The sequence below is a fragment of the Anolis sagrei genome, chromosome 2 (assembly GCF_037176765.1).
Source record: "Anolis sagrei isolate rAnoSag1 chromosome 2, rAnoSag1.mat, whole genome shotgun sequence".
NCBI lineage: Eukaryota > Metazoa > Chordata > Lepidosauria > Squamata > Dactyloidae > Anolis > Anolis sagrei.
In genome coordinates this window covers 176,278,372-176,304,920 of record NC_090022.1, presented here as the reverse complement: position 1 = coordinate 176,304,920, position 26,549 = coordinate 176,278,372, and the positions used below count along the sequence as shown (strand labels likewise).

The 26,549-nt window shown below is 43.4% G+C and overlaps 2 protein-coding genes across 4 annotated transcripts in view; one reads left to right on the top strand and one right to left on the bottom strand.

The window, feature by feature from the left end:
* Positions 1–3,420: 3,420 nt before the first annotated feature.
* Positions 3,421–13,871, top strand: LOC132767837 (caveolin-3-like). The gene is made up of 2 exons (XM_060763187.2): positions 3,421–3,734; positions 12,859–13,871. Exons 1-2 carry the CDS (start codon positions 3,612–3,614, stop codon positions 13,207–13,209), a joined length of 474 nt encoding a protein of 157 aa, XP_060619170.2. The 5' UTR covers positions 3,421–3,611; the 3' UTR covers positions 13,210–13,871.
* Positions 13,872–16,010: 2,139 nt separating this feature from the next.
* ARHGAP4 (Rho GTPase activating protein 4) overlaps positions 16,011–26,549 on the bottom strand; it is an 84,660-nt gene continuing 74,121 nt past the window's right edge. For 2 of the 3 annotated variants that reach the window (XM_060763188.2, XM_060763189.2), the window contains exons 19-23: positions 25,112–25,268; positions 20,756–20,842; positions 20,412–20,573; positions 17,722–17,800; positions 16,011–17,615 (exon numbers count right to left, since the gene is read on the bottom strand). In XM_060763188.2, the coding sequence (XP_060619171.2) occupies positions 17,391–17,615; positions 17,722–17,800; positions 20,412–20,573; positions 20,756–20,842; positions 25,112–25,268 (710 nt within the window). In that variant the 3' untranslated portion in view covers positions 16,011–17,390. The remainder of the gene's footprint in view (positions 17,616–17,721; positions 17,801–20,411; positions 20,574–20,755; positions 20,843–25,111; positions 25,269–26,549) is intronic. The other variant, XM_060763190.2, reaches the window with a different exon arrangement.

Below are 26,549 nucleotides of genomic sequence, written 5' to 3'. Positions count from 1 at the left end.
CTTTAAAAGCACCAGCTGGTGGAAAGCTGTTGCGTGCACTTATGCAGCGAGAGTAACGTTACGGGCACATGCTACTCCTTCCCAGCCACACCTCAAAGTTGGCCAGATGCCACCACATACCTACCAGAAGCACCAGTTAGCAGTTCATTGAGGCTCTGGTCTTCTTGAGCCAACCTCAGATGTCAACACATCACAGTGGCTTAGCCCATGCTTAGTCCCTGCCCCAATGGCAGGTAAATTTAACTTTAAAATAAGACTATACAGAGAAGCCATTGAAATCCACAAGCATGTGAACAATTTCAACAGAAAGGAGGAAACTATGAAAATTTACAAAATCTGGTTACCAGTATTTAAAAACACCAGAACCAAACAAAGAACACCACTCAGAAACAGGGGGATTCCAGACAGCCAACAATCAAGTGCCAGTTAACACCTCCCAAACAAAGGATGTCCCCCAGGCAACAACAGCCAGGCTTTGCTGATTAGCATTGAGTAGCTTTGCTAATCAAGCTGGCTAATTGCAACGTTCATACTTGATTCAAACAGACAACGGTTCCTTCTCCCACCGGAGTGGAAATCATCTATCGGGCAAGCTATTTAACCTCAGGAGACTGAAAGCCAAAACCAAGGTTACAACAACATCTGTTATAGAACTCCAGTATGCTGATGACAATGTGCGCATTCAGAAGAAGACCTACAAGAAACGCTAAACACCTTTGCAGAAGCATACGAGAAGCTCAGCCTGTCATTAAACATTGACAAAAAAGTGCTCTTCCAGCAGTCACCGGCCATTCCCTTTCCAATGCCAGAAATACAGCTTAATGGTGTAACATTAGAAAATGTTGACCATTTCCACTACCTTGGTGGCCACATCTTCACAAAAGTCAAAATTGACACTGAAATTCAACACCGCCTGACCTCTGCAAGTGCAGCATTTTTCCGAATGAAGCTGAGAGTGTTTGAGGACTGGGACATCCGTAAGGATACCAAGGTGTTTGTTTATAAAGCTATTGTCCTCCCAACCCTGCTATACGCCTGCGAGATGTGGACAGTCTACAGACGTCACACGCAACTCCTAGAACGATTCCATCAGCGTTGTCTCTGGAAAATCCTGCAAATCTCTTGGGAAGACACGCGGACAAATGTCAGCGTGCTTGAAGAAGCAAAGACCACCAGCACTGAAACCATGGTCCTCCACCATCAACTCCACTGGACTGGCTATGTTGTCCGGATGCCCGACCACTGTCTCCCAAAGCAGTTGCTCTACTCCGAACTCAAGAACGGAAAACAGAATATTGGAGGACAGGAAAAGAGATTTAAAGACCTGCTCAAAGCCAACCTTAAAAACTCTGGCATACACACTGAGAACCGAGAAGCCCTGGCCCTTGAGCACTCCAGCTGGAGGTCAGCTGTGACCAGCAGTGCTGCAGAATTTGAAGAGGCACGAATAGAGGGCAAAAGAGAGAAACGTGCCAAGAGAAAGGCGCATCAAGCCAACCCCGACCGGGACCGTCTTCCACCTGGAAACCAATGCCCTCACTGTGGGAGAAGATGCAAATCAAGAATAGGGCTCCACAGTCACCTACGGACCCACCGCCAGAACACTGAACTTGGAGGACCATCATCCTCGAACTACGAGAGATCACCTAAGTAAGTAAGTAAGTAAGTAAGGTTCCTTCTCCCACCCTGGACATTCCAAAAATATAATTTTCAAACGGGTATCAGCCCGAGTTGAAAGAGAATAGACAGCAGCCAATCCTATCAGTAGACTAATTCTCTTGCAATAAGAAATCCAGGACAATCTAGTAACCAAGCAGTCTCTCTAAAAGATTTCCAAAGCCCCTGGAAGTTCATAAAGATGCCACAAAGCCAATATCTCTCTTGTTATTTGGACTGCCTCTCCCAGAATCCTCCCAAGCAACAGCATCCCCTTTTAATGGATGAACTCCTGCCAATGAGAGTCACAGGTGCCCCCATCTGTGTTCATATTTGGGCATATAGACTATTTGTGCCAAGTTTGGTCCAGATCCATCATTGTTTGAGTCCACAGTGCTCTGTGGATGTAGGTAAACTACAACTCCCAAACTCAAGGTCAATGCCCACCAAACCCTTCTAGTATTTTCTGTTGGTCATGCGAGTCCTGTGTGCCACGTTTGGTTCAATGACATAATTGGTGGAGTTCGGAATGCTATTTGATTGTAGGTGAACTATAAATCCCAGCAACTACAACTCCCAAATGTAAAGGTCTATTTTGCCCAAGTTCCACCAGTGTTCACATTTGGGCATATTGAGTATTCATGCTAAATTTGGTCCATATCCATCATTGTTTGCGTCCACAGTGCTCTCTGGATGTAGATGAACTACAACTTCTAAACTCAAAGTCAATGCCCACAAAATCCTTCCAATATTTTCTGTTGGTCATGAGAGTTCTGTGTGCCAGGTTTAGTTCAATTCCATCATTAGTGGACTTCAGAATGCTCTTTGATTGTAAGTGAACTATAAATCCCAGCAACTACAACTCCCAAATGACAAAATCAATTCCTCCCCCAACTCTACCAGTATTCAAATTTGGGTGGATCAGGTATTTGTGACAAATTTGGTCCAGTGAATGAAAATACATCCTGCATATGTATACATTATGATTCATAACAGTAGCAAAATTACAGTTATGAAGCACCAACGAAAATAATTTTATGCTTGGGGGTCACCACAACATAAGAAACTGTATTAAGGGGGTCACGGCATAAGGAAGGTTAAGAACCACTGTTCTAGATCCTCAAGTGCGACTCTTTGGTCATGTTTTGCCAAAGGTTGATCCTAGAGCCATGCTGGAGGAGCTAGAGATTTCTAGAGCGTTGTGGTGGGTGCTGGATTTCTGGTGGGCTGCTGCTGAAGTTCTGTTTCACCAGTGTGGAGTTCCAGCAGGAGATGCTGATGGTGAAATGGCTATTTACTTTAGGTTTTGATTTCCCATTTGCTGCTTAGAAGATGCTTTATTTTATGTTTATTACAAAGACTGTGTAAATATGTTACACTGCTGATTTTTGTGTGTAGCATTGCCAGTTTTGTTTCATCTCTGCAAAGTTAAGAAAGTAAAGATTTTCTGTTTGCCTTGACTATTGGTCTGAGACTATTTTGCATCTGGGTTTTTGGGGCATTGGGACGCTGGATTAAAATATGCGCTGTGTAACACGTTGTTCCTTGAGGTTAAAAAAAATCAGTTTAAATTCACATTTTTTCACTTTAACTGGGGACTTGTGCCCTTTACCCCAATGAATGGGTAGTACTGACCATAACAGCATCTGAAGAACTATGGTGTGCAGTGTCTCTGAACTAAAAAGGGAGGGGAGGCTCTGTATTATAACTATGCAAAGCCCTGCTAAAAACAACTCTGCCCTGCCCTAGAGGCACATTCATTCTGTCTCTGGGGAGGACTATTTTCAGAACTGCCTTCCCTCTCCCTACGAATTGCTTGCAGTCCAGAAAGACTTAGCAGGTGGGGAAGAGGAAGGGGGAGGCAGCTTGCCTCTGGTCTGACAGCCAGGGACAACTGGCAGCCGCTGCTCTTCAGAGGCAAAATAGCCAGGCAGTAGGAAAGGACTGAAGGAACCATGGCCCAACATGAAGAGGACGAAGACATCACCCTGGGGAAGATGGACTCCCGGGACCCCCTTACCAAAGAGATCGATTTGGTGGAAAGAGATCCTAAACAGATCAACCAAGATGTGGTCAAGGTGAGAACCCTCCTATGGGAAGGGCCAGAGGAGGGAAGGAAGGAGGGCAGGGGAAAGACTACATTTCCCCTCTTGGGCTGAGAATGTAGATCAAGCATGGGCAAACTTCAGCACTCCAGTAGTGTTGGACTTCCATTCCTACCATTCCTAATAGCCTACCAGTTGTTATGGATTGTGCAAGTTGAAGTCCAAAACACCTGGAGGGCCCAAGTTTGCCCATACCTGATATAATAAATAATAATAATAAACTTTATTTATATCCCGCCACCATCTTCCCCAACGGGGACTCGGGATGGCTTACATGAGGCCAAGCCCAAACTATAGATGAAGGTGGCCAAACCTTTATATTAAATTAAAACACATAACCTCCATTGTAAAAGGGAACATTTGCAGGACAAGACTGTGGCTACGAAGAGGGTGAGTTGGTGCCAAGCAAAGATTAAGTTGTCTCCTTCCAGTTTTTATTACTCACTAGTTTGTCCCTTGCCACGCGTTGCTGTGGCCCAGTCTGTGTATATGTGTTTTGTGTGTATATATTTGTGTATATGTGTGTTTGCGTATATATGTGTGGTTTTGCGCATGCATTGTAATCTATTTTTTTGTGTTTTGGTTTGTTAAGTCTCTTGTGCTGTGTTTTTCAGTGTTTTTATGAGTGAGTAGCCGCCCCCTGCCACGTGTTGCTGTGGCCCAGTCTGTGTATATGTGTTTTTTGTGTGTATATGTGTGTATACACACACGTGTATCTAACTGTACCCGCCACGCGTTGCTGTGGCCAACCTTCCCTCACTCTTTTTCTCCTTCTTTCTTTCTTTCTCTCCTTCCTTCCCTCCCTCTTTCCTTCCTTCCCTCATTTTCTTTCCCTTTTTTCTTTCTTCTCTGCCTGTTTCTTTTCTCGCTTCCTTTGCTCTTTGGTTCCATCCTTCCTTGTCTTTCCTTCCTTCCTTCCTTCCTTCCTTCCTTCCTTCCTTCCTTCCCTCCCTCCCTCCCTCCCTCCCTCTTTCTCTGTTTAGTTCCTTCTCTCCTTCCTTCCCTCTTTCACTTTTTTATTTCCTTCTCTCCTTCCTTCCTTCCTTCCTTCCTTCCTTCCTTCCCTCCCTCTTTCTCTTTCGTTCCTTCTCTCCTTCCTTCCCTTTCACTTTTTTATTTCCTTCTCTCTTTCTTTCCCTCTCTACCTTTCTTTCTTTCCTTCTCTCCTTCCTTCCTTCCCTCCCTCTTTCTCTATTTCGTGCTTCTATCCTTTCTTCCCTCTTTCACTTTTTTATTTCCTTCTCTTCTTCCTTCCTTCCTTCCCTCCCTCTTTCTCTTTCGTTCCTTCTCTCCTTCCCTTTCACTTTTTTATTTCCTTCTCTCCTTCTTTCCCTCTCTACCATTCTCTTTCCTTCCTTCCTTCCTTCCTTCCTTCCCTCTTTCTCTATTTCGTTCCTTCTATCCTTCCTTCCCTCTTTCACTTTTTTATTTCCTTCTCTTCTTTCCTTCTCTACCTTTCTTTCTTTCTTTCTTTCTTTCTTTCTTTCTTTCTTTCTTTCCTTCCCTCTCTCCCTCCTTTTTTGTTCCTTCTCTCCTTCCTTCCCTCATTCACTTTATTTCCTTCTCTCCCTTTCTTTCTTTCCTTCTCTCCTTCCATCCCTCTTTCTCTCTTTCGTTCCTTCTCTCCTTCCTTCCCTCTTTCACTTTTTTATTTCCTTCTCTCCTTCTTTCCTTCTCTTCCTTCCTTCCCCCTTTCTGTGTATGCATTTTGTTTGTGCATTTGTGTATATATTTCTGTATATATTTGTGTATATGTGTGTATATTTGTGTTTGTGTACATATATGGTTTTGTGCATGCATTATAACGCATTTTTAGGGTTTTTTGGCTTTTTAAGTCTCTTCTGCTGTGTTTTTCAGTGTTTTTATGAGTGATGGTCACTTGTTGGCCTGATAGGCATATTGTGTCTAAATTTGGTGTCAATTGTGGTTTTGGAGTTATGTTAATCCCACAAACGAACAATACATTTTTATTTATATAGATTGTCACTCATTGGCCTGAGAGGTGTATTGTGTCCAAATTTGGTGTCAGTTCACCCAGTGGTTTTTGAGTTATGTTCATCCCACAAACGAACATTACATTTTTATTTATATAGGTTTATTCATTTGTACTTTATTATAGTTAGTAACAGAGACCAACATAAAAATCTCACTGTCTTGGTTTTTAGATCTGTTCTTAGGGTTATTTGGGGCACAGGTTCAAAAAATTGCATTGGATAAACCTCATTATTTCTCGTTTCTCAGATATGGTTATTCTGGTTTTCTATCGGCAAACAGATGGTGACTGGTAGATGGCATATGTTCTGTATCTCAAAAACTAGAGCTGATGGAGGAAAACTGGTGCCAATTTTGGAATCAGCTGATCAAATATACCCAGAAACAGGACTAACATTTGAAGCACTAAAATATGTAACTTTTTGGAAGAATGGTATTTCAGTATAAACTCTTGCTTTTCTAAAGGAGAGACTGAGAGAGAACTGACATCTGCTCAGAAGGAACCTCTGAACTTAAAACTCACCATGGCTACTTGTATTAAAGCAGAAAGCCATTATATGATAAATGTTTCAAATAAAATATATTACACTAATAAATTAATTCTTGATAATGGAGTTGGGTGGGTATACAAAAACACCAAATTCAAAGGATTTTTAAGCAAATGGAGCTCCTAAACAAAGGGGAGGCCACTGGAGGCTTAGGCAGGTATGAGAGCATGTAGGCCAGTGGGCAACTTAAGTGGATCTTTGGGCCAGTTATCTCCCTAGTCATCCTGCTGGGGATGTATAGGCTCCCCTTTGGTTTTGAAACATTGATTTTTTTTAAAAAAAGTTAAACTATGTCTAAAAGTAAATGGTCTGTGGGTATATCTATGCCTTCAAGTCACCTGTCAACTTATAGTGACCCTATGACTTGTATAGGGTTGCCTTAGGGCCCTTCCAGACAAGCCCTATATCCCAGGATCTGATCCCAGGTTTTCTGTTTACCCAGATTATTTGGCAGTGTGGACTCATATAATCCAGTTTAAAGCAGAAAGCCTGGGATATAGGACCTGTCTGGAAAGGCATTAAGATTCTATATTCCTTACAGGGAGAGGTCAACCCTCCTGTTTAAGGAGCTCCATTGGCTTCCGTTCATTTACCGGGCCCAATTCAAGGTGCAGGTGCTTACCTACAAAGCCCTAAACGGTTTGGAACCCATCTACCTGCCTGACCGCATTTCTGTATACGAACCCACACGATCTCTTCGTTCATCTGGAGAGACCCTGCTCATGATCCCACCTGCATCGCAAGCGCGATTGGTGGGGACAAGGGACAGGGCCTTTTCGGTGGTGGCCCCGTGACTCTGGAATTTACCTATCCTAAAATATCCATCCTATTTCCCTTGGACATGTCCAGCATTTTTAATTTTAAGCCTTGCACTTGGCCCTGCCACAGGTTTTTAAATGCGTCGTGTCATTACTGTATTGTTTTTACTTTGTTATGAGTTATTTATTGTTGTTGTTATGTTTTTATTATGTATTTGGGCTCGGCCTTTTGTAAGCCACACCGAGTCTAGCGGGGTATAAATAAAGATTTTATTATTATTATTATCATTATTATCATTATTATCATTATTATTATTGTATTCAGCATCTGGTTTTAATTGGTAATCTCCTATCTAAGTACCAAGCAGACGTTTCGCCTCCATTTTGTTTTTGTCTTCTTGAAAAGGATGCTTGGCTTCCTCATTCGATTGCACATTCCTGTGCAGAGTAACAAACAACCTACCCACGAGTTTGGATTACAGCTTGCCCTATAAGGTTACCATAAAATAAAGGTAAAGATTTCCCCTTGACATTAGGACTAGTCCTGTCCAACTCTTGGGGGGTGATGCTCATCTCCATTTCTAAGCCGAAGAGCTGGTGTTGTCCGTAGACACCTCCAAGGTCATGTGAACAGCATGACTGCATGGAGCACCATTACCTTCCCGCCGAAGCGGTACCTATTGATCTACTCACATTTGCATGTTTTCGAACTGCTAGGTTGGCAGGAGCTAGGGCTAACAGTGGGAGCTCCCCCCGCTCCCCGGATGAGGAGGCTCCAAGATTAACATAGGCAAATGTAATATCCTGTCTTTCCGCCATAAAATCTCAAACTTTATCTGAAGATAAAGGACAGGGAGCTTGGAGAGCACTAATCAGCTCCTCTGAGTACCTTGTTTTAAAAAAATCATTTTTCAAAGGAAATGTGCTGAAATTTGACGTGCTAGTCCAGACATCATGTAATTTAATGGTGATTGGTTGCACCAGTTTCAAGTAACCATGGTCCAATTGATAACTTATCTCCTGCAGATAAGCAGGTCTAATTTATATACCAATTTTAAATTTATTTCCTTATTTAATAACCCAAATTCTCCCATTGTTGGACCCAAAGTGGCTTACTACATAACATCAAAAGAGCTGAAACAATACATGATAAAACAGGTTTTTAAAAAGCATTCATCAATCAATCCAAACGAAAAGTCCAAGCTTCCACATTTTGCTGCCACCACAGCACCAAATTTAGCAATGACAAGAATACAGGGGTCTTGGGATTGGTTATATCTCATAAACTAAGAACATGCTACCTCCAAAATAAAGAATATGGAATATATTTTCCACTCTATGGGTGAGCGGCTATTGGCTATTTAGTTTGCTTTTGACTAGAGCACTGTTTCTCAACCTGGGGGTCGGGATCCCTGGGGGGGTCGTGAGGGGGTGTCAGAGGGGTCACCAAAGACCATCAGAAAACACAGTATTTTCTATTAGTCATGGGGGTTCTGGGTGGGAGGTTTGATCCAATTCTATCGTCAGTGTGGTTCAGAATGCTCTTTGATTGTAGATGAACTATAAATCCCAGCAACTACAACTCTCAAATGTCAAGCTCTATTTTCCCCCAACTCTACCAGTGTTCACATTTGGGCATATTGCGTATTCATGCCAAGTTTGGTCAAAATCGATCATTGTTTGAGTCCAAAGTGCTCTATCTGGATGTAGGTGAACTACAACTCCAAAACTCAAGGTCAATGCCCACCAAACCCTTCCAGTATTTTCTGTTAGTTATTGAAGTTCTGAGTGACAAGATTGGTTCAATTCCATCACTGGTGGAGTTCAGAATGCTCTTTGGTTGTAGGTGAACTATAAATCCCAGCAACTACAACTCTCAAATGTCAAGCTCTATTTTCCCCCAACTCTACCAGTGTTCACATTTGGGCATATTGCGTATTCATGCCAAGTTTGGTCAAAATCTATCATTGTTTGAGTCCAAAGTGCTCTATCTGGATGTAGGTGAACTACAACTCCAAAACTCAAGGTCAATGCCCACCAAACCCTTCCAGTATTTTCTGGTAGTCATTGAAGTTCTGAGTGACAAGATTGGTTCAATTCCATCACTGGTGGAGTTCAGAATGCTCTTTGGTTGTAGGTGAACTATAAATCCCAGCAACTACAACTCTCAAATGTCAAGCTCTATTTTCCCGCAACTCTACCAGTGCTCACATTTGGGCATATTGGGGCTTTGTGCCAAGTTTGGTCCTGATCCATCATTGTTTGAGTCCACAGTGCTCTACCTGGATGTAAGTGAACTACAACTCCAAAACTCAAGGTCAATGCCCACCAAACCCTTCCAGTATTTTCTGTTAGTCATGGAAGTTCTGAGTGATAAGATTGGTTCAATTCCATCATTGGTGGAGTTCAGAATGCTCTTTGGTTGTAGGCAGGGGCAGCTCAACCCATTACGCAAAGTAAGCATTTGCAGTATAGTTGATTTTGCCCAAGGGCGCTCTTGAGGCGCTCTTGGGGGAAAATAGACCTTGACATATGCGAGTTGTAGTTACTGGGATGTATAGTTCACCTACAATCAAAGAGCATTCTGAACTCCACCAATGATGGAATTGAACCAAAGATGGCACAGAAAATATATATCAGTGTATTGTCGAAGGCTTTCATGGCCAGAATCACTGGGTTGTCGGGCTATATGGCCATGGTCTAGAGGCATTTTCTCCTGACGTTTCACCTGCATCTATGGCAAGCATCCTCAGAGGTAGTGAGGTCTGTTGGAACTAGGCAAAAGGGTTTATATATCTGTGGAATGACCAGGGTGGGACAAAGGACTCTTGTCTGCTGGAGCTAGGTGTGAATGTTTCAACTGACCACCTTGATTAGCATACAATGGCCTGACTGTGCCTGGGGCAAACTTTTGTTAAGAGGTAATTAGGTGTCCAAAAAAACCTACAACAACCCAATATATATCAGTGATTTTGTGGGTTACCACAACACGAGGAACTGTATTAAGGGGTCACAGCATTAGGAAGGTTGAGAAACACTGGACTAGAGAAAAACAAGATGCAGTGGGTTCAGTTTGAAGATGCTATGAATTGCTGGTTACGTCATGTTGCAAGGACACTAACAAGGCTATAAAAGGATGCAGAGTGGAAGTTGGAAGGAAATAGAAAATGGCACCCACAAGCATAATACTACTTAGTTAATAAGGCTGCCAGCTTCCTGACTCTTCTGTGTTTGTGCGGAACCAAGGAAAGAATTACTGCATCCAAATATAACATTTTATATCTGGAAAAGAAACCTATAAACTCCCAGTCTGGAATACAGAGGGAGGGTAGAAGTTTGCTTACCACTTTCCTAAAAATGCATAATCTTATACCTACACGCATTTCAAAACTTTACCCCTGTCTGGGGGAAAGTGGGAAGCAATACACAGGCAATCCTCCCTCCTTTTACACCAAAAAATCACTATATTTCCGAAACTTTAACCTTAATAGAAGCACCCATAGGGGTTTTGTTACCTTTCCATGAAAGATGGAGCCACGGCTGAAGTACACTTTAAACTTAAACCTTCCAGCAGCACCTGAGAGCCTTTCTCTTTAATTTTGGAAATATAATTCAGGTGATAGTTATCCAGGAGGCAGGGGTAGGCACTCCAGGCAACTCACAGCTGCAACCAGCATCCTGCTTAAAGCTAATAAATAATAATAATAATAATAATAATAATAATAATACTCTATAATTCAGGTGATAGTTATCCAAGAGGCAGGGGAATGCATTCCAGGCAACTCACAGCTGCAAACACCACCCTGCTTAAGGCTAATAAATAATAATAATTATTATAATTATAATACTTTATAATTCAGGTGATAGTTATCCAAGAGGCAGGGGAATGCATTCCAGGCAACTCACAGCTGCAAACACCACCCTGCTTAAGGCTAATAAATAATAATAATTATTATAATTATAATACTTTATAATTCAGGTGATAGTTATCCAAGAGGCAGGGGAATGCATTCCAGGCAACTCACAGCTGCAACTAGCATCCTGCTTAAAGCTAATAAATAATAATAATAATAATAATAATAATAATAATAATCTATATAAATAAAAATGTAATGTTCGTTTGTGGTATCCACAGAACTCAAAAATCACTGGGGCAATTGGCACCAAATTTGGACACGATACACCTAACAACCCAATGTATGTTCTTCACTCAAAAAAAATGATTTTGTCATTTGGGAGTTGTAGTTGCTGGGATTTGTAGTTCACCTACAATCACAGAGCATTCTGAACCCCACCAATGGTAGAATTGAACCAAAATTGGCACCCAGTCCTCCCATGACCAACAGAAAATACTGGAGGGGTTTGGTGGGCAGTGTCCTTTGGTTTTGGAGTTGTAGTTCACCTACATCCAAAAATCACTGTATACTCAAACAATGATGGATCTGGACCAAACTCTACAAGAATACTCAATATGCCCAAATGTGAACACTGGTGGAGTTTTGAGGAAAATAGAATCTTGACACTTGGGAGTTGTAGTTGCTGGGATTTATAGTTAGCCTACAATCACAGAGCATTCTGAACACCACCAATAATAGAATTGGGCCAAATATCCCACACTGAACCCCCATGTGGGCCACAGCAACGCGTGGCAGGGGACGGCTAGTAATAATAATAACATACTTTATAATTCAGGTGATAGTTATCCAAGAGGCAGGGGAATGCATTCCAGGCAACTCACAGCTGCAACCAGCATCTTGCTTAAAGCTAATAAATAATAATAATAATAATAATAATAATAATAATAATAATAATTTATAATTCAGGTGATAGTTATCCAAGAGGCAGGGGAATGCATTCCAGGCAACTCACAGCTGCAACCAGCATCTTGCTTAAAGCTAATAAATAATAATAATAATAATAATAATAATAATAATTTATAATTCAGGTGATAGTTATCCAAGAGGCAGGGGAATGCATTCCAGGCAACTCACAGCTGCAACCAGCATCTTGCTTAAAGCTAATAAATAATAATAATAATAATAATAATAATAATAATAATAATAATTTATAATTCTGGTGATAGTTATCCAAGAGGCAGGGGAATGCATTCCAGGCAACTCACAGCTGCCACTAGCATCCTGCTTAAAGCTAATAAATAATAATATTATTATTATTATAATACTTTAATTATACCCTGCCACCATCTCCCCAAGGGGACTCGGGGCGGCTTACATGAGGCCAAGCCCAACAACACATCAGTAAAGCAAATAAAACAGTACAATTAATATAACTCACATATAACTCACATATAAACGATAACACAGAGAATTTAAAACATTTAAAATAAACACTGGGCATGAACAGAGGTAGGATGTTTCTAAGCAGGGAGTTCTACAAGATAATGCACAGACCCAACCCAACGGGTAGTAAAGTGCTTCTGAGGACAATTGCAGAGAATTAATCAAAGCAGGGCATTGTTTCCTTATTCAGGGAAGGCACACTGGAACAGCCACGTTTTCAGGCTCCTCCTAAAGACTGCCAATGTGGGGGTTTGTCTGATATCCTTGGGGAGTGAGTTCCAGAGTTGGGGGGCCACCCCAGAGAAGGCCCTCTCTCTCTTGTCCTCACCAATCGCACCTGCGAAGGGGGCGGAAGCGAGAGCAGGGCCTCTCAAGATGAAGAGATTGAGTGGGTTCGTACACAGAAATGTGGTCACACAGGTAGGCAGGTCCCAAACCGTTCAGGGTTTTGTAAGTAAGCCCTGCCTGGCTGACTCTCTCTCCTCCTTTATCCTGCCAGATAGACTTTGAAGACGTGATCGCCGAGCCGGAGGGCACCCACAGCTTTGATGGGGTGTGGAAGGCCAGCAACACCACCTTTACGGTCAGCAAGTACTGGTGCTACCGGATCCTGTCGGGGGCGCTGGGCGTGCCCCTCGCCTTGCTCTGGGGCTTCCTCTTTGCCTGTGTCTCCTTCTGCCACATCTGGGGGGCCATGCCTTGCATCAAGAGCTACCTCATCGAAGTGCAGTGCTGCGGGCGCTGCTACGCCCTATGTATACGTACCTTCTGCGACCCGCTCTTTGAAGCGGTGGGGAAGATCTGTGGTGATGTCCGGGTGGCCCTGCGCAAGGAGCGTACCAAGGATTGAGGTTCCCTTCCGGACCAGGATCATCTTCCTCTCTTTCTTTCCCAGTGTTGGGCTAGGATCCAACCTCAGGTCCTGTTCTTTGAAGCTACACATGATGATAGTGGGAGCCACATACTCCCTTGTCCTCATAAATAGCTATATTCTCCTTTAAGACACTGGTGGCCTGAGCTGAACAATCCTAACTACATTGACAACCAGCAGAACCTTGTGCAAACGTCTTCCACAATCCTTCCCGAAATAAGTCACTGTAAAAAAAGTCTCAATCCTGTTCTTTTCATGCAGGCTTTGAACAGATCTTCTAAGTGGGATCAGACCCCACACACCACTCCTAAGTGTGTCTTCCCTCCAACCACTCTAAATGGTGCTTATCCATCTATTTCCTTAGGTAATAATTTCATAGAAGGGGACGTTTACAGACCCAAAGCATTGTTTCTGATACTGGAACTGTCTCATTATATACCCAATGATTTTTCACTCCTACAGCTGACACTGTCATCCACCTTGCTATAGCATACCACTGGAATACCATCCTTGTTAAGGAAGGATGTCACAGCAAGGCTACCCAGTTAACACTGTTCTGTCCAGTAAGATGTAGGGCTAGCATTGCTATGGCAATCAAATTCTTATGAAAGATGTTTTTTTTTCCCTGAGGGTGAACATAACGTTGCTCTCTGTCTCTATCAACCATAGCATCCAATCTACACTAAGAGATATGCAGTTAGGTTGTCCTGATAGCTTTACTCCAGCTCTGAAGAAGACAATCAACAGTGCGGAACTGTCAGCCTGCTACAAGGCCTTTCATTACGCTCACAATTTGTGGTGTGAGTGCTATTCAAAGTGGGTCTAGCACTCCACCATAATGTATCTGACATTTTTTTTTCACACCTGAACAACTTGGAAAATAAACCCCACTATTAAGCATGTGCAGTTTTAAGATTTAAATAAATTGGCTTCAAGAAATAAATATTTTGATGGGTTGCTGTGTGTTTTCCAGGCTGTATGGCGATGTTCCAAAAGCATTCTCTCTTGACGTTCCTCCCACATCTGTGGTAGGCATCCTCAGAGGTTGTGAGGTCTGTGGGAATGAGGCAAGTGGTTTATTTATTTATTTATTTATCATGTCAAGAGCACACCAAACAGTTAAGTTGCATTTTTTAACAAAACAAAACAAACAAACAAAACACAAAGTTTGCGAGCTTGGTAGTTGATTAAATGTCCTTTGACCAGTAACTGGCCACTTGGAGTGCCTCTGGTGTTACTATAAGAAGGTTCTCTATTGTGTATGTGGCAGGGCTCAGGCTGCATTGCAGCAGGTGGTCTGTGGTTTGCTCTTCTCCACTTGCATGTCGTGGATTCCACTTTGTAGCCCTATTTCTTGAGGTTGGCTCTGCATCTCGTGGTGCCAAAGAGCAGTCTGTTCAGCCCCTTCCAAGTCGGCCAGTTTTCTGTGTGCCCAGGAAGGAGTCTCTCATTTGGTATCAGCCATTGATTGAGGTTCTGGGTTTCAGCCTGCCACTTTTGGACTCTTGCTTGCTGGTGTTCTAGCAAGTGTCTCTGTAGATCTTAGAAAACTATTTCTTGATGTAAGTTGTTGACGTGCTGGCTGATACCCAAACAAGAGATGAGCTGGAGATGTCACTGCCTTGGTCCTTTCACTATTGGTTGCTACTTCCCGGCAGATGTCAGGTAGTGCAATACTGGCTAAACAGTGTAATTTCTCCAGTGGTGTGGGGCGCAGACACCCCGTGATAATGGGGCATGTCTCATTAAGAGCTACATCCACTGTTTTAGCATGGTGAGATGTGTTCCACACTGGGGATGCATACTCAGCAGCGGAGTGGCACAGTGCAAGGGCAGATGTCTTCACGGTGTCTGGTTGTGATCCCCAGGTTGTGCCAGTCAGCTTTCATATGATATTATTTCTAGTGGCTACTTTTTGCTCCAGAAGTAACCAGGCAAGTGGTGTGTGTGTGTGTTTGTGTGTGTATATATATACACACACACCATATATATGTCCAGGGTGGGACAAAGAACCCTTGTCTGTTGGAGGCAAGTGTGGATGTTGCAACTGACCACCTTGATTAGCACTTAATGGCCTTGCAGTTTCAAAGCCTGGCTAATTCCTGCCTGGAGGTATCCTTTGTTGGGAGGTGTTAACTAGCCCTGATTGTTTCTTCTCTTGAATTCCCCTTTTTATTTGTTCTTTATTTACTGCCTTTTTTACATTTCCAGCACACCCCACAATCTCTAAGGATTTTTTTTTTTTGTCGTGTCAGGAGTGACTCCTGGTGTGAGAGAATTGACCGTCTGTAAGGATGTTGCCCAGGGGACACCTGGATGATTTGATGTTTTTATCATCCTTGTGGGAGGCTTCTCTCATGTCCCCGCATGAGGAGCTGGAGCTGATAGAGGGAGCTCATCCGCCTCTCCCCGGATTCGAACCTGCGACCTGTCGGTCTTCAGTCCTATGTGCACAGGGCTTTAACCCACTGCGCCACCGGGGGCTCCTATCTCTAAGGATGTCTGCCTTAGATGTGGGTGAAATGCCAGCAGAGAATGCTTCTGGAACATGGCCAGACAACCTGGAAAACTCACAGCAACCCAGTGATTCTGGCCATGAAAGCTTTTGACAACAAGCATGTTGATGTTGTTCTTGCTCCTCAAGGTGCATCAACCATTATTCCAAAAATAACCAGCAACCTGCCATTAATTTTAATTCCTGCCTTGAACTAAACAATGGCTGTTTCTTCAAAAACACAAACAGAACAGAAGTGTATTGTGTGAAAATAAAAGGCAAGCAATCCATCAGTGTCTTGTTTATTCTGTATAAAATCCCAACTGGCAGGCACTCTCTGTGGAGTTTACAAATCCAGTTTATTGCATGAGACAGAGAATTAAAAGAGACACTGGGGGAAATCACAGTACAGAATCATTTCTGCCACAGAGCAATTAACACCAGGGCTATGTGTATGCTGTGATTCTGAAGGCGCATGGAAAAATTAAAAAAAAAAAACAGGATGTGGCACCAGGCACAATATTCGGCTGAGAATCTCAGCTTTTTAAAAAAAGAATATGCAAGTTTCTAGCCCTTATGGCTGCAAAGATATGCTTGGAAGTGGAGCTCAGTGCTTGATATTTTTTAAAAAGTATAGGGATGGCTGAGTAAGACTTTCACCATCTGTCTCAAGTCCTTTCCCACTTGTGCTGATTTGCAGAAGCAGAAAATTTAGAAAATCCACATACATTTACTGAGTGAATCTGCACTGTTGGTGCAGGTTGCAAAATTCAGTTTTTCTCTGTGCTGAATTTGTAAGCCCAGGGTACGCACACTCCCTGACCAATGCTGAGCAGTTTTGAAAACAACGGAGGAGAGGAAACGCACTGGACTTTGGATGTGGGGAAAAAGAATTGGCAAATGGACTCCCACCCTAACTATGCCCACTTAACTTATTGCCCCAATGTAGGAAGGTGATGCGTGCAAAAATGGACAAAGGTAAACCAGGGAGGATGTGTGACAAGAGACAAATGTGTAAAGCACCAAAGGGCACGGCAATAATTGAATAATTGGAGAGGAAAAGAGATGGGGAAGGGGAGCACGGCTGGTGAGGGCTTGTGTGAAGCATGTCAGGGAAAAAGACACAAGTACAAGGGAGAGTGGGCCTTCCCTTCCAACACCTGGCATCATAACCCATAAAACACTATTCCCTCGCCCCAAAAGCTCAGCCAGAACAGAACAAACTCTGGAAGAGCCATTCCCACCTCACCCCGTTCACATGCAAATCCAAGTGCAAACCATTTTGAAGCAAGAGAGGGGATCAAAAAGGATGGGCGCCAGACCAGAAAAAAAAAACACACCCCACCCCAAGCCTTAAGTCGGTCATATGTTCAAACACCCACCCAACATCCACAACACTTAAAACCTTCAGATTCACCTCCAGCATGTGAGGACACCGAGTCACAAATGCCTCCCCCCACCCTTAATTATTTGGCATGGAAATTAAAAATTCCCAGAAAATCAGCTCGCCAACTTCCCCCGCCATCCTCCAAATCCTTCCGCAGCTGGGCAGGGAGAGAGACTTCTGCCCTGAGATGGTATTCGGAAAAGGAGGGAAGGGGAGGCAAAGATAATCACAGTATTGGGCAGGTCATGCTGGGGGCACCTCCCTCGCCCCAAGTCTGGCTCATTCTCCATTCCCCGAGGATTTGAAGACCCCTCTGCCCCTCAGGAGCACCCTGTTTGAAGAGGCTTGCTTGGCAGGCGTGGTGCTGCCCTTCTTGCCAACAGGGATGCTCTTTGAGGGCTCTGGTGGCTCAGGGTGATTTAGGGGTTCATCTGCCCCCAAGTGCTTCAAGGTAGTTTTCCCAAGAAGTTCCTTAAACACAGAATCCATATTCCTGGCAACTTCCTAGATATGGGGAGAAAAGACAGAACACAAAAGTCAGGCAAAAAAGAACCGCCATAATACGTAAGCAAGAGAATGATTAAATGAAAGGGAGAGAAGAGTAACTCACTTTGTCTACGGTTGCCATCGGCTTTTCAGAGTTGTTACCTCCCCATGCCCTTGGGGAAATTTCACCCCAGCGGTCTGGCCTGGGAAGAGAAAGTGGTACAGGAAAAGTCATTATTTATTTATTTACACCATTTCTCCCTCCCCCACTCCCCCAGGGCAGCTAACACAGGCAGCAATTTGATGTCACAACATCAGTAACACAATATAAAATCATATTGTTCTGGAAAAGCTGTTCCAGGAGCTCCAATTTTGTGCTTTGCACTGAGTGTTTGTTTATAGTTCTAAGTTTCAGGGACTCTGCAGATAGGTGGCTTCTTTTGGCTGCATTCATAGGGCAAGCCACCTGTCAATTATCATTGGGTTCCCTGGTTCCACCCCCTTTCTAGGCTTTGGAGGGAAGGGAGCCTTTTCCAGTCAGTTACAGCAAGGTAGCCAATGTATAGGATGTGTTTACTTCCCCTGTACAAAGGATTCAACCTTTAAGAGCTCCAGGGAAAGAACACCAGGGAAGCATTCCCACAGCTTTAAGAGTCTCCTAAGAACTCCAGGGATTCCTTCCTACAGCCTTGGGAGTTTCCAGGAAGACAGCTTTAAACTCTAAAGAACATCTATTGCCTGTCTGGTAGGTCCTCTCAGTGTTTCGAGAAGCAGTTCGGCCTGGCAGAGGAGCCTACACCAGTGAGGGTTGGATTTTAGTTAGCCTTGGGAGAAGTTAAAAAGGGGAATTTTCCTTTGAAGAAAGATATTGAAGATAGTGCCTGTTCCCTGTGGACAGGTTTGAGAGAATGGATACTTTGCCAAGAAAGCTTTACAATTCCTGTTGGATTCATTAATAAAAGACTTTGTTGTACCTTTTAAGCCATTTGAAGATTCCTTTTGTAAAGGAAGCCTCTGAGAACTTTTCCTAGGGCCCCTGGCTTCCCGCTGGGTAAAGGTTACACATCCTATATCTAAAGTCAACTAGCTATAGGCCCAGCGGCGACAGAACACATATTATATAGAAAATCAAAAACAGTAACATTAATTATAATCACATAGCCATATAATCACATAGTCACATAATCACAAAATCACATAGTAACATAGCCGTTTCTAATTATCGTAACAGTCCTGTGGTCCGGGTTCAGTGTCTAAAGTGCTGCTGTGTCCTAGGCAAAGGCCTGGCTCCACAACCACGCTGATCTGATCTCATTGGGGAGTGAATTCCACAAGTGGGGGGGGGGGGGCACCACTGAGAAGGCCCTGTCCCTTGTCCCTACCAGCCATGTTTGCGAAGCCGGTGGGACTGAGAGCAGGGCCTCCCCAGTAGATCTTAAATTATGAGGTGGAACGTAAACAAGTAAGCTGGGCCGGAAACGTATAGGCCAAAAGTGTCCTACAGGCTCTATAACTGCAACACCAAAGTTGTAAGCTTCTTTTTCTAGATCTCTGCTCCTCTACCTTTAACTACGAGGGTTGAATAACAAGTAATGCCTCCACCTTCGTAACTCCTCAACAGATGGCAGTACTGGTATGCAGCAGGTACTGGCTTGTTCAGTAGACTCTCCTCTACAGTTCCATTTTGGTGAGAAGCCTTAGCATTGAACCGTCGATCAATGCAACTTAAGCAACAGCAGTCATTGAATTCTTGACAGCAGAAGGTGTCACTCCAAAGGAGATTCATCAGAGAATGCAAGCTGTTTATGGTGATTGTGTTGATGTGAGTACTGTGCATCGCTGGGCGGGTAAATTTAAAGATGTTGAGGTGACACCTTCTGCTGTCAAGAATTCAATGACTACACGTTGCACTTTAACAACATAATTGCATTCTCGGATAAATGTCCTTTGAGGTGGCAACTTCTGCTGTCAAAAATTCAATGACTGCATATTGCTTAAGTCGCATTGACCGACTGTCTGCACAGAGTTCCATACTTTGCACTTTAACAACACAACCGTTCAATGCTGATAGAACAATAAAATGTTGATAGAACAATAAAACCGTATCCTCAAATATATCGTCTTGCCAATCCATTTCCAGTCAAAGTGTCTGAAAGCCTGGTCCCAAAACCAAGATTTTAATTTCTTCCTGAACGCCAGGAGGGATGGTGTCGATCGTATTTCATTTGGAAGGGCGTTCCACAAGTGGGGGGCTACAGCCGAGAAGGCCCCATCTCTCATCCCCACCAGCCACGTTTGCAATGTTGGTGGGAGGGAGAGCAGGGCCTCTCCGGATGATCTTAAGTTACGAGGTGGGACGTAGAGGCAGATGTGTTCGGACAAGTAAGCTGGGCCAGAACCGTATAGAGCTTTATAGATCAAAACCAGCACTTTGAATTGAGCTTGGAAGTGGACAGGCAGCCACTCATAATTGCATTTTTTGAACAGCTATGTTGGCAGGAGCTTGGCCTAACAGCGGGAGCTCACCCTGCTCCCTGGATTTGAACCACCAACCTTTTGGTCAACAAGTTCAGCAGCGCAGTGGTTTAACCCGCTGAGCTGCTTTAATATGTAACCTTTAATATTTCTTGTATTCCCATCTCATCTTTCCAGAATAGTGGTTCTCAGCCTTTTTTCCCCTCAGATGCTTTGGACTAACTCCCATAGATACTTCCCATGCTGGACAGAGCTCCTGGGAATTGTTTGAGACCCAGTGGAGTAGTATGCATCGCAATGACTGGCCCTTGCTGCTACTACCTCCTGCAGTGCTCTCACCTTTCAGTGGGGTGAAAAGTCCTGGCATGAGTAGGTTGCAGGAGCGGGAAGGGAAGGCGGCCCCCATCCATGAAGGGCGACGCCAGCTTGCGGATGGGGCTGCTCCCACCACCACTGCCACGCTGGCGACCCCCACCCCCTGCGTCCGAATTCATCCGCAGCCTGAGAGGAAGAAAGAAAAAGACAAGATAGGTTTACCACCCGGACTCAGCCCACGTTGCCCAGGCATGGCCATCTCTGGGGTGGAATGCAACAGTTCATACAGGTGCCGTCATCCTCCACCACGCAGCGCTGAGATGCTGCCGCTTCTTGGGAAAAGGTCCACTAGCCACACCGTCTCCTACCTGCTGGCGGGTTCAGGGAGCAGCTCATCCACAGAGGATCCCGTGTCAATCTCTAACCTGGAACTCCGGGGGCTAGATTGTTTCTGGCTGGCAGGATAAGTGACAGGGGGAAATAGAAACTTGTTAAAAGGGTGGGAGGAAGTCTACTCCCTCTCTAGTCTATGGCAGGCCTTTGTAAACTTTTTCACCTGGGACCCATTTTGCTATGAGAAAATTTTACATGACCATATAAAATAGGTAGAAAAAAATTCAAACATTTACTGACAACAAGTCAGCATTTGCGAGGCTTACTAAAGAGGCTGATTTTGAAATTTTATGAAGTATAGCTGAAGCCTCTTCTGCAAAGTCCACTGTAAACACTTCACCACAAATGTGTGTATGTGTCTAAAACAGCCTCAAGGTGACATCTAGTATCTTTGTACTATTGCCATTTTTTTCAGTCAGGGACGGGGAGGACAATGAACTAAGGGGCCTACAGTTTAAGAAGTAGTGGTCTAAAGCACTTGCTCGCTGCTGCCTTTCCCGGGTCTATGGAAATCCTGAGAAACAGAAGCAAAGATTCAAAATCAAAGGGTGCTCCTCAAGCTTATGGACTTGATTTTTTCAACCTCTACATTCCTTTGCTAAAATTCATAAGCCTTTGGGCCAGTGGTTCTCAACCTGTAGGTCCCTGGGTGTTTTGGCCTACAACTCCCAGAAATCCCAGCCATTTTACCAGCTGTTAGGATTTCTGGGAGCTGAAGGCCAAGATATCTGGGGACCCACAGTTTGAGAACCACTGCTCTAGACCTTGTGACAGGGGTGATAGTATGATAGGTGGTACTGAGGCATCGTGGGTCTGGGCTGTTTCCCCAACGGTGGCTGTGAATAAGGGGAGGGAACACGTGTCCGACCACGTGGTCGCACAGGGGGCGGAATGAGAGGGAGCGGAGTGAGACACGGAGGCGCTGTGGCTTAGAAGGTAGTGTGTTGTTGGCTGAGAATTGTGTTTTTATTTGGTTGTTACAGTTTACTATTTATTTTACTATGTTTTTGCTTTAATGGATTATTTTGCTTCTATGTCTTGTGGCCATTTTGACCCATATGTAAGCTGCCCCGAGTCCCTTTGGGGAGATGGTGGCAGGGTATAAGAATAAAATTGTTGTCGTTGTTGTTTGGGGAGATGGTGGCAGGGTATAAAAATAACATTGTTGTTGTTGTTTGGGGAGATGGTGGCAGGGTATAAGAATAACGTTGTTGTTGTTGTTTGGGGAGATGGTGGCAGGGTATAAGAATAAAAATTTTGTTGTTTTTTGGGGGGAGATGGTGGCAGGATATAAGAATAACGTTGTTGTTGTTTTTTGGGGAGATGGTGGCAGGGTATAAGAATATTTTTTTTGTTGTTTTTTGGGGAGATGGTGGCAGGGTATAAGAATAAAATTGTTGTTTTTTGGGGAGATGGTGGCAGGGTATAAGAATATTTTTGTTGTTTTTTGGGGAGATGGTGGCAGGGTATAAGAATAAAATTGTTGTTGTTGTTGTTTTTTGGGGAGATGGTGGCAGGGTATAAGAATAAAATTGTTGTTGTTGTTATTGAAAGAAACAGTAGAGCCCCAAGATGAAAAACTGAACTATAATATTTTTCAAAGGAAGGATTCACATCTGTGAATGCTTTCTTCCATAAAAACTACTTTGCAAGTAGAAAGCTAACACAGCAGAGGATATTATCTATCTGCATAGTTTTCTCTTGGCTGTTCCTGTTTTCTACTTGCAGATAATAGGTTCTAATAATCCATCGCAACAAAAACGGAAACAGTCCAATCCATTACCGGTATCTATCTCATTTTACCAGTGTATTTTACCAGCAGTCTATCTCATTTTACTAAAAATGTAGACTGTGCTTGACTAACACCATTCTCTTGCTCTTCAGGACCATCGAAAGCTACTTCTTAGAACTAGATCAAAGGATCATAAAACAGACAGAAGCATTTGAACTCAGAATTTGGGAAGCTGAGCTCTAGGGAAGAATGTCAAACTGTAATGCAGAGGGAAACAGGATATGTTGCTACATGAAGCACACCAACAAATGGCCATCCATAAAATATTATCTAGAAAGAATACATAGTAGTGAAGAAAATTGAGACACTTTAATGATTGCGGCAAAGGTCAGAATGGGCACCTTTTCCCCATTTCACTCCATATATATTAATTCAATAACATGCCACTTTTCTCCCAGCACAGAATTAGAAGATTGACTGGACTGGCAGTAGAATTTAACCTAAACACCAGGCATTGGCTTCCACTACATATGAGAGCAGAAGACTAGCTCAGGAGGCAAAGAGAAGCCTATGAGGTATTCAGAACGATGTTGTCCAACATCTCAGTGCAACCCAGTCTCTGTCAGATGGCTGCCTCAACCTGCCCAGTGTAGGTCCAGTCCAGCAATAGTACAAATAACAGGCAACAAGCAAAGCAAATCCCAAAAGTCTATACAAACTTCCTTTTGGAAACCTATCCTCATCAGTTAAGAGAGAAAGATGTAATCTTCTTCCAAATAAGACTGAGCTGCTGTTGCAGAGGACATCAACAGAGGGAAAGATCTTCCTCATCTAACTGAAATGCAACCGTAGGCAAACTGAACAACTGGTATCCAACAATATTCTGAACATGGCAGCCAATTGGTTGCTCATTACACTTTACCTGAAACACACTGCTTGGAGGAATGCAAGAATTTCAGTTACAATAAAGCAAGGGAGTATCTGGATCAGAATCACAATGAGAGGAGATTTATATATATTTTTTTCCATTTTCCACCATGATCCTATGTTCTTATCTTATGATCTCATCAGACACCATCTTCTCTGTGACTTTTCCCCGTTTCTCTACGCTGCCGAAATGGAGTCCCAATGGAGTCCCAACTTCCAGCTGGACTCTGTGGGACTCCATTTTGGCAGTGTAGAGAAACGAAGCCCAGGTGTTGCACCTCAGAATAGATTCACCTTGCTGAAATCACTAGAACTGCACACAGACTGAAGTCTTTGTAGTTTATTGAAAAGTAGAAGATGAAAAATTTAAAAAGCAAATAGTGTTCCTAAGATCAATAAAACATAGTACTGAAAAGCAGAATTCCAAATGGTACCGCCACCAACGAAACAAAGTCCCATGAGAACATGACAAAATCCCAAGACCATGTACACAGGAAAACGAGCACAAGCTGCTTGGTTGAGTGAGAAGTTGCTCTGACAAAGGTTTGTTTTCAAACACACTGCTTAATACCCTTTGCAATACATGAAAGCATTTCTCTGGCCTCTGACCTCCTTCTTGTTGGCTATTCTCACATTCCTTCGAACTCTAATTTCCAAACTGTCAGCCCAATCTAAGATTCCCGTTTCATCAAGGTCAGCCTGGTTGCCTTCCTGCCTACTATCAGGCTGAGAACTGTCCTCCTTTTTTGAGTCAATTTGCACCTGGCTAGTTTCAGTATCAAAAACGTAATTCCCTGCTGTGGGAAAATGAACTTGCACGCCCTGTTCCTCATTGTCTACAACAGGAACGTTTTGAATCTGATTGTGAACCTGAATCCCATCATCCTCATCAGAGTCACTCTGAGACCCCATCTGAGTCACATCACTATCAGTCTGTGTCTGTGGTTCCAGCCGAGTCACAACACCCAGGTACCTTTGGAGGAGTCAAATGTTACCTGACTCCTAATGACACAAAGCAGGGAACACAGGAGAAAGATGGACCTGAAGGGGGAAAGGATGTGGAATGACAGAAAACAGACCTTCTCGACAGGAGGGAACAGAGTAAGACTATTCCCCCCGTTGTCCCCCTCTTTCCCCGTTTGTCTGATGAGGTCCTTATACAGCGAACACCAGAAGTACAAGAATACAATAGAAGTACATTTAGATAGATAGATAGATAGATAGATAGATAGATAGATCAGTTGATAGATAGATAATGGTCGATGGCCAGCACCAAAAAATGAACGAATGTCAGAATAGAAACATTATTATTATTACTACTATTACTATTATTATTATTGTGTTCATATGAAGAGGGAAATCACACTAGGGGAGTAAAAATTAACTCCCTCCCTCCTGGTCCTGATTATGTGGCCTTGAACCCAATTTTCTTATTTTTGAAGCCTTCACTTGAAACAGCATGTTGAAAAATAATATGTAGTGATGCCTTGAGTCTTCCTTTAATTTCCCTAATAGAGAAGACTCCCGGTTGTAGCTGCTTCCCCAGGTATCTTGATGCTTCTACCTCTGTAACATATGTCAGTAAACCTAGCTTTCCAGTTTAAGGGGATAAGGCTCTTTCTGAATCCCCAACGGAGGGCATTAGGTCCTCCCTGCAAGGAGTGCCACTCACCTGTCCGGCAAGACAATGGGAGGCACTAGTCCCCGGTTGCCACCACGCTCACCTCGCCGCCAGCCAACGGGGGCCGCTCGCTGCTGTGGCACAAAGCGCTCCTCTTGCTGAGCCATGGAGCCAGAGCGGGGCAGAACTTCGGATTGGGAGTCACACTCTGAAAGGGCAAGAAAGCGCAAGACTGGGAGGTCAAAGGGCCCCACCCACTCTCCAAGCCCTGAAGACCTTTCCAGAACCAGACCAGACAAAAACCCAGAGGAAAGGATGGCCCAGCATGGAATTACAGGCTCTTCCTGGAATTGCCCACTTTGTTGGAGTAGTTACAGATGGCATAATAAAACGTAGGCCAAGTTATAACACTGCATTGTTTTTACTGGTAGAGCTGAGCTAATGACACTTGGGAACATGAATACAAGGTGGAATACAGAAGCCGGCCTTATGCAGAGTTGGAATGAGGAAATAAATAAGTAAATAGGAATTCCACCTAAAAATTGAAAAGAACCTCATGACAGTAATTGCTGTTCAGCAGTGGAATAGGGAGCTGCCTCAGAACATGGTAGAGTTTCCTTCTCAGGAGGGTTGTAAACAGAGGCAGGATGGCCATCTATAGGGAATAGTTTGATTGTATATTCCTGCATGGCAGAATGGGGCTGGATTGGATAGGCCTGATGGTCTCCTCCAACTCTGTGATTCTATAAAACTATGGATAAATATATTTCAAACAAATGTAAAAGGCCAATTTATTACACATCCACATAGAATATCAATAATATACAACGGATGCCTGATTATCCCATTTTGTAAGAACACTAAAGGCATGCTATAACCATTCATTAAAAATGTCTACACAGGCAGAAGGCTGATATAAACAAGCCAACACCTGAACAAAGTGTTTGCATCAATGGTGATCACTTTTCCTACCAAAATCATATGACTCTTGTTACTACAAGTGTTAATGGATTATCACAGATCACTGACTTGCTATATGGATTTGTTGTGATTCCTTTCATTTATAATATAGCAATATCAGTTTCACCAATTTGCTTCCTGGTGGTGTTGGTTTGATGACTGTCAATCCTAAAAGCCAAGTCTTATGATTTCTTTTCTCTTGTCTTAAGCTAATTGATTACCATTACTGTACTGGGAGTGGCTCTTTGGGGTTTCTGGCAGGATTCCTTCCCATCCTTCCCTAGAAGGGACTGAACCTGGGTTCTTTTGCATGCAGACATGTCCTCTACTACTGAGCTACAAGGTGCACAAAGGACAATGCTGCTACATTTTAAACAGGAGGCTGAAATTTGTTTGAGCAGTAAGAGGCAAAGGGGAAGCAAAACTGAGTTGCCTTCGGGCTGATATGGGCGGGATAGAAATAGTGTAAATAAATAAAATAAACTGATTTCCAATCAGATCAATAATGGTGTTTGAGCCAGGCCGGTAA